Source organism: Podarcis vaucheri, assembly GCF_965113315.1.
Source record: "Podarcis vaucheri genome assembly, chromosome: 5".
In the NCBI taxonomy this organism is placed as follows: Eukaryota; Metazoa; Chordata; class Lepidosauria; order Squamata; family Lacertidae; genus Podarcis; species Podarcis vaucheri.
The window spans coordinates 89,652,210-89,666,213 of NC_138763.1; the positions used below are offsets into that span (position 1 = coordinate 89,652,210).

Genomic DNA, 14,004 nt, shown 5'->3' on the forward strand with positions numbered 1-14,004 from the left:
ATTTAGAAGAAAGGTTTCAAAGATCAGCAATACTTTATGTAGTTTGTTTTTGAAATGTTTGTGGTATGTATTATTAGGTTGTTCTTCCTCTTCCCTCAGGTGCTGATGTTAAGAATAGATTTGTCAAAAAATGAATTAAAAAGGATGGGATTTTACTTGGTTGGTTATTAAGATCTAAACATGAATGGGCAAGACTCAGCAGCTTGGGAGTTGCTAGCTTATTTTTAATTATTGTCTTCCTCTTTGTGATCCTGTTTTTTGGGGGATGCGGTTCTTCAAGGGTTGGAAAGAGGGGCCAGGATAAAGTTGACAGTTTAATTATCAGTCGTTTCAAAAGTTATAGTCCAATTATAAGAACTGAATGACAAGGTTACAACTCCATAGTTTTCTTCACCTTCTCCTCTAATAAGATGGTTAGGAGTTAATTACAGGTTTAGGATTTTTTCATTGAGTGCAATCTGTGACTGTGTGAGATTTGCCAAGTAAGTCACCATCAGCAGGTCCTGGAAAGAAGAAAGGAGCATGCATAAGATTAGGCAGAAAACAGTCGTATAAAATAACAATCTGTTAATGTGCAGGAGCGTATTGATACTTGGGTCCACCTGGTTGTGCCAAGAGACTGCAGAGCCTCTTAAGCTCCCAGTTCCAGATTGTTTAATACAGCTTGAAAGCCTTGTCAAACAGTTACATTATCGTGAAGCTTCGTACCAACGGGATTTAGTCCAGTAAGAGAGGTGCTTAACTTATTTTGATCTCATTCTCTGCAATATGGTACAGGAAGGGAAACCTTATTCCGCCTGAGGGCCACATTCCCTTATAAGCAACTTTCTAGGGGCCACTTGCCAATGGTTGGTGTGGCCAGAAGCAAAAGCGGGCAGAGCAATAAATGAAACTCTTCTCTCTGTACGGTGGACTAATTCCAACCATACAAAAGCCAGAGGTTTTGACATCTCTTCACACACAAACACCCCCATCCAAACAAGCAAGATGAATTATCGAAGTCTAAGGACACATTCCAACTGGGGAAAAGGACTTGAAGAGAGCATGGAGCAGTGTCAATGAGGTGTGTGGCCTAGGTAGCCAGGCCCCAATGTTCCAGACCCGTTGTCCACAAAGGCTGCACAGTTGTCATGCCTCCATTTTCCAGACAGGAAACCTGAACCAGAGGTAACCACCACTATCTTGAGTTATGCAGTCTGAACTGCTTGGCCACTGCCAATAATTTTACATGTCCAAGACTGCAGTGTGCAGTTGGGTAAACCGAGGCTCTGGTCAAGACCTAGGCTGTGACTGCAAAACTACACAGGAGCATTCAAGGGAGCTTGTGGTTAGGAGCTTATACATAGAATATACTGACTTGGCTACCATCCTTTTATAAGCAACATGTGTATGCACCCCCCCCACCCCAACGCTAACTTTGGAACTGGTCAGAGTCCATATTTTTATCCAAATGGGCAACTTTTCAGGATATGATCCAATACAACGCAAGTTCTTGATTTGCAGGGAAATAAGCCTTCATAAAAGGCAGCCAATTCAAAGTCCCCTCTGGTTGTTCAGGAAGGTTGCTGCACCAGAGCTAAGGCAGCCTTGCAAGTCAGTACACACAGGAGGTGCTACTAAACCAAACAGGAATCACCAGCTTACCCACCTATACATCTATATCTTAGCCAATTGTGGCACATTGCTTGGATGGAGGAAGCTTCCAAGCAAGCGGTGCTTTTACAAGCCAGCTCTATGGACTTACGTTGATATTGCTGTTCAACATTGTCTCAAAGTCCTCTGGCGAAATCTTCGGAACCTGGGTGATGAGGTCCATCAGGAAGCGGCCAACAGTGTTGTCAGCAGTCACCTTACCAGACTAGATATGAAGACAGGCAATGTTAACAAGTCATTCAAAATAAAGGTGCACACAAACAAGGGTGCATTTATTTCCTGGCCAGACCACAACACTATCCTCACCAGCACATCTTCTGCATACTGCAGCACCGTGCTCAGGGTATCCTGAATCCGAGCAGAAGCAGCTCCCACTTGCTGAAGGTCACTGGATAAACTGATCACTCGATTTGGACTGAAGCAAGTCTTCATGATGAGATCAACTGAGAACACAGGGTGTGGGAATGACTGTTAGAACAGCATTTGTTGTCACTGACAATTCCAGAAATTGAACCTAAAGCCATGTACCATAGCAATAATGATGCTTCACTGCTCATATGCAACCTTCTGAATCAATTGCCACACCCTTTCTAGTGGGAATTCAACAACTACTATTTGATGCTACTGCCTCATCTCTTCCCCCTGGCCACTGCATGGTTATTCAGCTGAAAGCATTGTTGGCAAAGCCTTTCACTCATTAGAAACTGAAATCCAATTGTTAAAAATCCAGATTGCTGAAGGTTGATATTGCCAAATAGTGTGCATCTTCCAATTTAGAGAAAGCATTTAAAAGCTGAACATGTTTCGATGCAGAACAGTGTCTCTGGGCACACAAGCATGTTGCTACTGTCACTGCTGTTAGTGCTTAATTTCCTTCCTGTCAGCCAAGTTCCCCTGCAAGTCCCTCCTCCCACCTGCTTTCCCTCACAATGTGGCAAACATATTATCTAGGACCTGAGCGGAAGGAAGGGAGTTGCAGGGGCAAAAAGCAATCAACTGGAGATTAAGGCCTCTCACTCTACCCACTCAATTCAAGCTATGCACCCACTGCCTTTTTGCAGCTGTTGTCAGCCACCGAAAACCCAGCTGGACCTAAATATTTATAAACACAGTGGTATCTAAGCACTGAGCAGCGGACAGCTATCATTGTGCTCTCACTGCTGCTAGGAAAAGCCAGCACCGTCCTACTGCCCAATAACAGGTTCACCAACCCCTGGAACAAAGTCATGTGGTGGTGGTAGGCTGTTTTCCCACATGGCCATGGCCGAACTTTGAAAGAGCAGCAACTGGAAAACAATACCTTTCCCACAGCCCTTATTTCTGAAAAAGAATCTTACATTTATTGTAGGTTCATTTTTATTTTTTACTGTGAGCTGCCAGTAGGAGGCCTACTGACAGGCAGAAAGGCAGGATATATATGGTTAAAACTTAATTTTTATTATGAGCTAAATAAATGTCAGTTCATTCAAGAAAATGCATTAGTTGATCAGCTGGTTATTATAGCTTTAACTATTACTACTCTACATCATTCAGCTCCAGCCTTACAAAAGTATGTTGGGTAACTGAATCCTCCGTCTTTTGTTCTAAATCACCCACAGCAAACCACCCCCACCCCCACTACATGGAAGTAGAGAGAGCATACACAGAGACAGCAGCCATAATATGTGGAGGCAACACAAAGGAGTGCTATGAATGCTCTAGACTGGAACACACAACTATGGTCCAGTTGGCGGTGGAATAAACAGATATGTGCATTTGATAACTACTCGCCCCAGGCAAACCAGATGGCTGCTGTGGATTAATTAAATAAAATCCCAGTCTTCCAACCTAAGGGTCAGCATCACCCATAGGAATGAGTGGCAACTATTTCACTTATACGGGGAGCAGCAAAGGGGTGATCACACAAGCCCCACTCTTTATCCCTAGGAAGATCAGCATCAGGCATAAGTGGCAGGTTAGGCCACTCTCAACTGCATCCTAGATTACAGCCCTAGTTCTGTATCCTACAGAACACTGTCAAGCCAACCTCTACTTGTCTCAGCCCCAAATAATGAGAGAAACTTGGGAGGACAGGCACACACTACAGTCATACCTCGGGTTACAGACGCTTCAGGTTGCATTTTTTCAGGTTACGGACCGCCGAAACCCGGAAGTACCAGAACAGGTTACTTCCGGGTTTTGGCGGTCACGCATGCGCAGAAGTGCTAAATCGTGCTTTGCGCAGAAGCGCAGAATAGCAAGCTTCACGTGCGCAGACGCAGGTTACGAACGCTGCGGGTTCCGAATGTGCATCCCGCAGGGATCACGTTTGCAATCTGAGTGTCCACTGTACTTTAACCAATCAAAGACATTTATAAAGTATCAAAAAAGGACAAGAATACTTACCACCTATCCGTTCTGTGTCGTAGTAAGTATATTTCACTGTGAGCGGAGTGAACATTACTCCCATAGTCTTACCAGGGACTCCCATTGCAGTACTAGAGGAAAAATAGATTTTCTTAGCACAACCAAGGGCTCAGAGGAAGCTTTATAGCACCCAAGAAGGTGGTTACACTGGCTTGATTCATATGGCATGGTAGGACAAACTATGGCTTACCGAGATGGTGCCAATGTGTGGGGTTTTGGAGGAGCTCACAACTACTTGGCTCTTCCTAGGTCATTTTTGTTGCCACACTACACCATACTATGCCTAAATTTGCCTTAGGGTGTCATCTGAACCCAGGATCATGGTTAAGCTCCCTCTTCACTAACCATCAGCTAACACCAAGAACAAACCTTGGTTAGTACAGCTCACGGTTAGTGAAAGGAGAGTTTAACTATGAATCCTGCTTCGGGCAACACAATAAGCCAAACTTTGGCAAGAACTGCAAATATACAAATAGTACTTCTGAATGTTCCGGTGGACAAATACCTGATTAAAAAGCAATGAAATTGCAGAATGGTAGGAAATAAAAAAAGCACAAATGAGAACATTAACACCTGTTCTCATCCCATCCCTTCTCCATACATAGTACGTGGAGGACCATCCACACAATTGGGATCCTTAAAAGCAGGATGACAATTTTTTCCCTCTCTCCTTCCTCTGTAATGCCCACTGAAACATTCTCCAAATCCTTTGTTAATTTGAAACTTACAGTCAGGAGCCCTGGAATGTTCTCATAAATTAAATGTCCTTGGGTATATGAGACAGACAGAGCCTTCTCCGTGGTAGCGACTAAATAAGAGACATTTTCCCAAGCAAGTTCCACTGGGCTCAGTCTTTCTGTTTATAGATATGCTTTGAAAACTTTATTTTAAACAGTCATACTTATTTGATGGTCTACTCAATTGCATTTAGATTTTTGTTTTTGATATGTTATTGTCTTACTTGTTTTTGAAAGGCCATTTTTGTGAAACACCAGATTTCTAGTTAAAAGGAACAAAGGTGGAAGTAGAACAAGTGCAGTACACGAAGGTTGTTTTCTAAATACCTGATATAGGCCTTAATGCTCATGCGCCCATTTTGTAGACTGGTGTCCACCGTGAGGTGAATTGGATTGTGTGCTTCTCGACTGTAATATTCGTGAATCAAGACAGAGTGTTCTGTGATGTCATGCCCTGTTGCATACCTTCAAAAACGTAATTAAGACTAATTAATACCTGCACACAATGAAGGCCATTCATTTAACACAGACCTTTTAGACACAGATGTGATATGCCAGTGAGATATATTAAACAACGCTAATTCAGATTTAGATACATCCATAAATCATTCTTGTGCTGCCCTCTGAATTACATTAAAGATATATATCATATCTTGGTTTGGAGGCAAAAGATTCCTACATTGCAGGGGGTTGGACTAGATTACCACTGTGATCTCTTCCAACTTTACAATTCTATGATTTGTTGATAAACCAGTTGCATCACAAAATAAATACAAGGAAAAAAGACAGCAAGAGACTTGCCAGTACCTCTGCGGAGAAAGCATAAGCCCAGTGCAATTAGAAACTGCACTTAGTTAAAATAAACCAGAATCAAATGTTTGTCATTTGTTTAAACTAACTACAGTTAGAACTAGCCACAGTTCTCCGAGTCTGGACAAAACAGAGAACTGTGGTTAATCTAAAAGTGAAAGCAGATAAGCTTATAATATCATCTTGGTTGTGCGGAGACAAAAAGTAGCAGGTAGGTATATGCTTCTGAGGCTCACAAAACACTTGTTCCTTTAATCACAGCCCACAGTTTGTCATTATGTCTGAACCAGGCCCTTACACAGTGAACATATGTTATAGGTATGGGGAGACTGGCACATCCAACGTTCATAAGTAATGTAGCCGCATGATACTCCAGCCATTTAACCAATTGGTCTATACGGAACAAGATGTTCCTCTCCTCCAACTAAATGGGCAGTCAGTTATTTACTGCAGTCACTGAAGTCTCTTGCTGGGTACAAAAAAGGACTTTTGAAATGTTTTTGTGCGGAGTGTAAGCCATCATGGGGGGGACGACTTTGGATTTTGAAAGATGGCATAAAAATATTAACAAATATGTATTTATTTAACATGTTTATATCCCACCTTTCTCCCAAGTTGGGACTTGGCAGCAGTGCTTAAAAAAAAAAAATCAGATAAGACACTCTAACATAGAACTAACAGAAGTCAGGAAATTGCTGTAGTTCTGCCATTTTTAGATAAGTCACAATTAATTTTACCATCTCTGGAATGAGTTATGCAACACAGGAGTAAACACACTTTTGCCCCAGCATAACTTGCACTGTACATCAACAATTTTAAAAGCCCATTAATGCTGTTCTGTTTTTGTAACAAGAAGAATAGCAACCCACCATCCCAGAATAATCTCACTGGGAGAAACTTTCTTGTGCAGTTCATACATATTCTTGGCAAATTCCATGTCAACTGCCACCTAGAAGTAAAGAAAGGAAGTTAGAGAATCTGTAGCAGTGAGTCTCATCTATTGCAATGGTAGCAACTCTCCAAGGTCTGAAGCAGTCTTACCTGCCTTGATAACTAAGTTCTTGTGACTGTAGATGCTGGGGATTGAACCTGGAACTCTGCATGCACAAAACCTGCTCTCTGCAAATGGTCTTATAGCTTCCCTGCCTTCATTTCAAACAATCACCAGGTTATCAAATTTCCAAGAAATGATGCTGCACCAGACTCACAGGGATTTTGAAACCCAGAATTCTCTAATCTAGCTATCAACTATTTCAACACCACACTGGGCTTAGCTCTGAGTGGCCAGTACATGACATAATACAGCATGGGGAGGAAGCAGGTACTCACCTCATCTTCTGACTCATTGTGAGGCACTGAGAAGCAGTTGGTGACTTCTACTGAATGCTTGTCAATGGTGCCTGCAAAATTAAGGACAACATGTTTCTGGAAGAGAAAGCCTTTCTAACCAAGGCCCCAGGATCATGCAAGGATAAATTTTGTAATTAAGGTATAAGACAAGGATGAGCGATTGTCAGCTGCTGGGCTGGTCTCGGCTCATGAAGCCTTGCAATTCCAGAATGTTTGTCAACTGTGCCTGTGAAATTAATAGAGATGTTTCCATGAGAAAGCATCATCCAGATCCCTGCCATGGCCCTCTCCACAGTTTTGTTGGGAGCAGGAGGGAGAAGCAAAAGTGCTAGAGGGTAGAGGGAGGAAACCAAGATTAATAGGCAAAATGCGTTCTTTATGCTGGAGAGTGTCTGATGTAATTTGAATTGCAAAGTGTTGTGGGTCTGTGGGGAGAAAGAAACCAAAATTTAGGATGCTGGAGGGAGAAGCAAGGGGCTTGTTTTTTTAGTGGTGCTGCTGCTGTAGAGTATCAAAGCATCTGATGTACTCAAAATGCAAAGTGCTTTCCCTTTTATTGCTTTCTCTCGGAGGAAGAAAGGGAGGGAAGGATGAAGTCAACTGAGTCTCCAACATAATGTAACCCCTGACATCTTACAGCTTGTGGATTGCAGCCCTTGACAGAAGGTTTCCCACCCTTGGCACACCTGACCAAAAGAAGATGATGATTCAGGTTTGCTAAGAAAGTATACTGGAATTAGAAACATCACCCAGCTTTCTTCTCCAACTTCAGTTTCTTTCCGCATCTATTGAAGAATGCTTTTTATTGTGGTGTACAACAATGTGGCCATAATTTACATTAGCCCATGGGATCACGTTTCAGTAGAAGGCCTGAGTATTTTGACCTGGTGCAAAAAAGAGCTCCCTGTTCCTTCAATAAACTATTTAGAAAAGTACAATAAAACAGATGCACTTTTCCTTGCCTTTTATGACAAGCTATCCTCTTCCAAAATCCCCTCTTCTACGTAAATTCAAAGAATTGTAGAGTTGGAAGGGATCCTGGGGGTCATCTGGTACAACTCCCTGCAATGCAGAAATATGCAGCTATCTCATAAGGGGATCAAACTTGCAACCTTGATGCTATTTAAAGCACATTTGTTCTCCACTGCATTTGGGCATCCTAGGGCTGAGACACGTGACCATGCAAAAGGTACCACAGCCTAGCGGCTTGACCTACAAATCAGTACGTTCCTGGTTTGCCTTGTCTCTTTGCCATAAAGTCATAAATTCAACACCCATCCGCAATATGGGAATAATCATACTCACTTGCCTGACAAACTGGTTGAGATACCATAGTGAGTGAAGTGTTCTGAGAGCCACTACAGTTGACATGAATAGAACAGGGAGATCTGGCTTCCTCGCTCAGCCAATTCCTTGCTCAGCCACTGCAGTATACACAGGTGGGCTGCTTTTTAGGCTACTTCACAGGAATGATTCTGCGCACCAGCCAAACAATGACAGAGGAAGCAGGGACAAAATGCAATCAATAATGCACCATTACAAAACGGGAGCGTCAAAGCAGCAAAGCTGCCATGTGACCTCAGCTACAAGGCATGAAGCCCAGATTCAAATTTCACCTCTGCCTGTCAAATACACTTGGGAAACTTTAAGAGGAGGAATGGGACCCTATGACCCTCCACTTACTGTTAGGCAAGAGATGATGGGAGCTGGAGCCCACCAATGTCTGGAGAGGCCAAACCCTCCCCTATCCCTGTCTTTAAACTGCAATCCATGCAGTTTCATCCCCTGGCCAGTGGGTAACCCTGCAAAGCAGTCTAAACTAAGCACCAAATAAATGCTGTCAAGCAGCTGCTTTTAGCATTTTAGCTTCTTGTACATTTTCAACACATGGTAGCTTTTCACCGGTTTATCTTTTTGTAACATGCTTTAAGGGTTTGGGTTGTTGTTGTTTGCAAATGACGTATAAACTTCATGAAATAAAAACGCATGAAAATATTAACTAGCATAGCTACATTTTAATTAGTATGGTGATGACTAGCTGGTTTTACATCTTATTTTATTCTGTGAGCCGCCCTGAGACCCCTGGATATAGGGCAGTATATAAATTTAATAAATAACAATAATTTTGAGTTTGATTGACGACCAAGCGGTGTATATATTTTATGGGATAAAAACACAGGAAGCATAAAGTTATTACCTGGCAAAGCTACATTTAAATGAGTACACAGATGTCTGACTTCCGAGTTTCACGTTTGTGTTTTAACACCCAAGCGGTGTATATACATTTTACGAAATAACTACGAACTAAAACAATGCCAGTTAATTAATTTATCGCTTCCGCTTCATAAAACCTATACACCGTCGATTAAAAAACAAAAGCAAGCCAGCGAAACCCCAAGCCGATTATTACCAGCCTAGGAATGAGTACAAGGTAGGTAAAGAAAGGCGGGCTTCTGAGCATGTGCAGAGTTCCGGCCACGAGGAAAAGCGGCGGTTGGGACGGAAGGGTGTCGTTGGCCTTACCGAGCAGCGTCCCGATGACCCGGGCGGCCCCCTCGTTCCGCCGCTCGAAGCTGTCCACGATGGAGGCGAGCACCACCGGGTGGATCCGGACCGCGCGGCCGCCGGGGAAAGGCGCCGCCAGAGCCGGCGGCGGGGCAGGAGCCGGAGTCGGGGCCGGCGCCGGGGCGGCCTGAAGGGGAACCGGAGCGGGAGCCGCGGGAGGCGCCGACGAAACGGCGGCGGCGGCGGCGGCGGTGGAGGCAGCTGCGGGCGGGGAAGCAGCCGCGGGAGCAGGAGGCGGCGGCGGCGAGGGCGTCGCGGCGCTCTGAGGGGAACTGGCTGCTACGGCCGCCATCTTGTCGGCGAAAGGGACCCGTGGAAGCGGCTCCTCGGCGCTGATAGGCTGAGCCGAGGCCACTGGAGAGTCACGTGCTTCGCCCTCTTCCCGAGGAGGCGCGTCACGCCTCCCATCCCCCGCGACGCTTTGGTTGCCGTCACCATAGACGTATGAAGAATGTAGAGTGACGCGTTCAACCCGAGTGCCGTGGAGCTTCCTAGCTCCCTTTTCACTTTCTCCTTCCTCCTCAAGGCGCCCAAAGAGGAGCAATGGAGAAACTCAGGGTTTTCGGCTTGCTTGTTATTGCATAAGAATTGTAGAGTTGGAAGGGGCTAATCCAACCCTCCCCCTGTAATTCTGGAAGCCTTTGACCAATGTGGGGCTCGAACCTACGACCCTGAGATTTAAAATCTCATGCTCTAGCGATTGAGCTACCCCGTGTTAAATAGGTACTGGTTCTTCCCTGCCAAATTGGACTTGTTGTAGATATTTGATTTCTTGCGGGATGAGGTAAAGGTAAAGGGACCCCTGACCATTAGGTCCAGTCGTGACCGACTCTGGGGTTGCGGCGCTCATCTCGCTTTATTGGCCGAGGGAGCCGGCGTACAGCTTCCGGGTCATGTGGCCAGCATGATTAAGCCACTTCTGGCGAACCAGAGCAGCGCATGGAAACGCTGTGTACCTTCCCGCCGGAGCGGTACCTATTTATCTACTTGCACTTTGACATGCTTTCAAACTGCTAGGTTGGCAGGAGCAGGGACCAAGCAACGGGAGCTAACCCTGTCGCGGGGATTCAAACCGCCAACCTTCTGATTGGCAAGTCCTAGGCTCTGTGGTTTAACCCACAGCGCCACCTACATCCCTTCTGGGATGGGGAGAGAGCTTTAAAAGGTTGTGTTGTGTTGTTTTGTTTGGAATACCAATACAGTCCAGTTACAGTGCTGGTGGGTGGACTGCACTTCAAGCAGTTTACAACAATCTGTAACATGGACTTATTGATATTGCAGGTATAAGTGGCACTGAAGGCATATAGATTCTTACATCAGTGCCCTACGACTTATTATACCCATCACACATGGGCATGATGACAATTATGTTGATGCATGACAACCCTGCAGTGTAGTCCAATATTATCTGGTCATCTACTACAGGGTATTTTTACAGAAACTCTCTTGGGGCAGAAAGGAGGATACGTTTTCCTTACGCTAGGAAAATATACAAGCCTGTTTTGGTTCTAAAGGATTTTCCAGGTGATGCCTCACATTTTCTGAGTGTTGCTGCTAGAAAAGCCTTGGTATCTTGGATGGTAGTCTTATAATTTGTGTATCATTTTTCTGTTTTAAGGAGGGTGTGTGTTGTTTTTTTCCGTTACTTTCAATATGTCCATATACAACAGCAAGTATTTTTTTATCAGAAACACAGAATTGTAGAGTTGGAAGGTGTTATGTACTGATGTTCTCACCCTGGGCCAGCAGGGGGATACTGTAGATAGTTTTTACTCAGGTCCACATATGCAAATAAGGGATTGAAAGTGACATTCAGTGATTGGATAGTTACAGAAAGTTGTTACAGTTACGTTGTACTGGAGCTCTATATAAGCAGGCTGACTGAACCCTTCAGTTCAGTTCTGTTCTGGCCTGTAGGGCTCCCCAAGGGTCACCTAATCTAACCTCCTGAAATGCTGGAATCTCAACTAAAGCATCCCTAACAGATGGCTATCCAATCTCTGTTTTAAAACCTCCAAGGAAGGAGAGTCCACCTCCTTCTGAGGGAGTCTGTTCCACTGTCAAAGAGGTCTTATCGTCTTATCCTCCTGAAAAGTTCTTCCTGATGTTTAGTTGGAATCTCCTTCCTTGTAACTTGAAGCCATTGGGTTCAGGTCCTACCCTCTGGAGTAGGAGAAAACAAGCTTGCTCCATCCTCCATCTCACCCAACTGCATAATTACATTCATAGGTAACATATGCTAAAAATGGGTTGCACCCTTATTGGAACAGAAATGAGAAAGACCTTGAGGAACACAACACACAGACACCTAAATCAGAAAATCAAAATCTTTTCTGCAGGAGGATCTCTTAGTATTCTGTAGGTACTGCTCTTCCACACAATCATGTGAAGACAGCAACAAAATCAGACCTTTAGCTCTACTATAGACATGCTGAATGTCTGCTCAGTTGAGTCCTGAGGCTAGGCAATCACACTGTTGCAGGCCACCCCAATCTCTGCTGAGCCGTGTGAGATTCCAGGGGTCTTGAAACTTAACCAGGGTTTGTGTTGCCTTTGGAAAAATGAGGCACAGTGGAGACTGTAGTGTCTTTAAGATATATGGTTTTATTTACACATGCCGGAGTCTACAGTGGAGATTGTTCAAAGCAGTGGTTCCCAAATAGCTAATTACAGAGGACCCCTTATTTTTCAAAAGTCAAGTCATTGACCACTGACTTTTGACAATTTTGATAACTCTGTGACAGAGCAAATTTTTGAACAAAACGTGGGGTAGTCTCTAATAAGCAAAGGATTTTAGGTATACAGTGGTACCTCTGGTTACAAACTTAATTCATTCCGGAGGTCCGTTCTTAACCTGAAACCGTTCTTAACCTGAGGTACCCCTTTAGCTTATGGGGCCTCCTGCTGCTGCCAACATGTGATTTCTTTTCTCATCCTGAGGTAAAGTTCTTAACCAGAGGTACTACTTCTGGCTTAGTGGAGTTTGTAACCCGAAGTGTTTGTAACCCGATATGTTTATAACCCGAGGTAAAACTACTAAAAAATAGACTAGGGCTGAGCGATATCTGGTTTTTAACATTGTAATATATCAGCAGCTAAACATCACAATATTCCAATATATCATGATGTCTCAAATTGGAGACTGGGTGTGGGGATGAGGGAAGGAGCAACCTTGGAGATCGGATGGGTGGGGGGAAGGAGTGGAAACGGAGTGCTTTTAGTGGGAGGGTGCATCAAGGCGCCATCAGCGGGGCAGCCAGCCGTGGCAGCCAGTGAAGATGCACATCCACTGTGGCTTCTGCTGCTTTCCTGCTGAGAAAAGCTGCTGTGCCCCAGTGCCAGGGGAAGGTAGTGCCACGGTGCCTTGAAGTGAGGGCGATCAGTTGCCCTGTTTTCCCTCAGCACGAGGGAAGGCAGCTCAGATCAGCAGCATTATTGGCCGAGATCTTCATGTGATATAAACGGTGCCTTGAAATCGGCTGCCCTGCTCTCCCTTGCACAAGGAGCAATATATTGCTGTGTATTGCTGGCTCAAAATCATCATTGTGGTGTAATTTCAAAGCCAATTTTGGCCAATAAACTGAAAAACTGCACAGCCCTAAAACAGACATAAAATTTGAGATATTGCCATGCAAGAATGACAACAATTCAGTTGGGAGGGAAGCAAGAGATAGGTGCATTTCCCAGACCCCTAATTGGGAACCACTGGTTCAGAGCATTCACATCTCAAGAGGGGCTTGCTTCCTGCAGGAGCACAGCACTAGATTCCAGGGCAGGGGAAATAATTTTCTTGTTCCTTTAACAGCTGTTTGGCAGTCAGAAATCCAAAAGGCTTACCTTTCTTGTTATGGAAATACAATTATAGGAAAAGTGTCACCCTGACTACTCTGATTTTGTGATGCCTCAAGCCCCCTCTTCTGGGCGGCAGTCTTTTGTGTTAGTCACACAATGGCTGCTGTGGAGTTTGACCTGAGTCTCAGCACTCACTCAAAATCCAAGATTTTCCCACAAGTCCAGAAAGCTTGGCAACCCCTGGTGCAGGACCTGGGTACCTCGCTGACTGCTTACTCCAGTATAAACTTGACATATGTTGAGGTAAGCTGGTGCTCCATCTATGGAACACTCCCCCCACCCCCTGGCTGGCTCACCTGGTGCCTAAACATTGCAAGCTGCACTAAAGGGCTGAATATAAACAAATATTATGCAAAATAACCACATCACTTAATTTGCTTATTTCATTAAGTTGGCAGTGACATAATCCTTGTGACATAATCTAGAATGTTTTTTGGAACAGGAAAGAAACCAAAAATTGGCGAGAAGTATAAAATGATTTCTCACTAGTGGCATCCATATTGAAATTCTGGTCACTGTTCTAATTAGTTTAAGTAATATTTCCTGACGACAAACCTAGACAGCATCTTAAAAAGCAGAGACATCACCTTGCCAACAAAGGTTTTCTCAGTAGTGATGTATGGAAGTGAGA

General features: G+C 44.2%; 1 protein-coding gene across 1 annotated transcript; it reads right to left on the bottom strand.

Moving 5' to 3' along the window:
- Positions 1-203: 203 nt before the first annotated feature.
- Positions 204-9,828, bottom strand: EIF3F (eukaryotic translation initiation factor 3 subunit F). The gene is made up of 8 exons (XM_082225021.1): positions 9,480-9,828; positions 6,936-7,006; positions 6,476-6,555; positions 5,124-5,261; positions 4,039-4,130; positions 1,960-2,096; positions 1,745-1,858; positions 204-503 (listed from the first exon to the last, which is right to left on the bottom strand). The coding sequence occupies exons 1-8, from the start codon at positions 9,811-9,813 to the stop codon at positions 426-428; spliced, it is 1,044 nt and encodes a 347-aa protein (XP_082081147.1). The 5' UTR covers positions 9,814-9,828; the 3' UTR covers positions 204-425.
- Positions 9,829-14,004: the final 4,176 nt, after the last annotated feature.

Excerpts from the sequence above, each read along its gene's own strand:
- EIF3F (XM_082225021.1), bottom strand. The coding sequence starts at position 9,813 with ATGGCGGCCGTAGCAGCCAGTTCCCCTCAGAGCGCCGCGACGCCCTCG. Across the intron at positions 6,556-6,935 it reads ACAATGAGTCAGAAGATGAG|GTGGCAGTTGACATGGAATT; the intron begins GTGAGTACCTGC and ends CTTTACTTCTAG. Across the intron at positions 504-1,744 it reads TGTTGAACAGCAATATCAAC|GACCTGCTGATGGTGACTTA; the intron begins GTAAGTCCATAG and ends TCTTCTTTCCAG.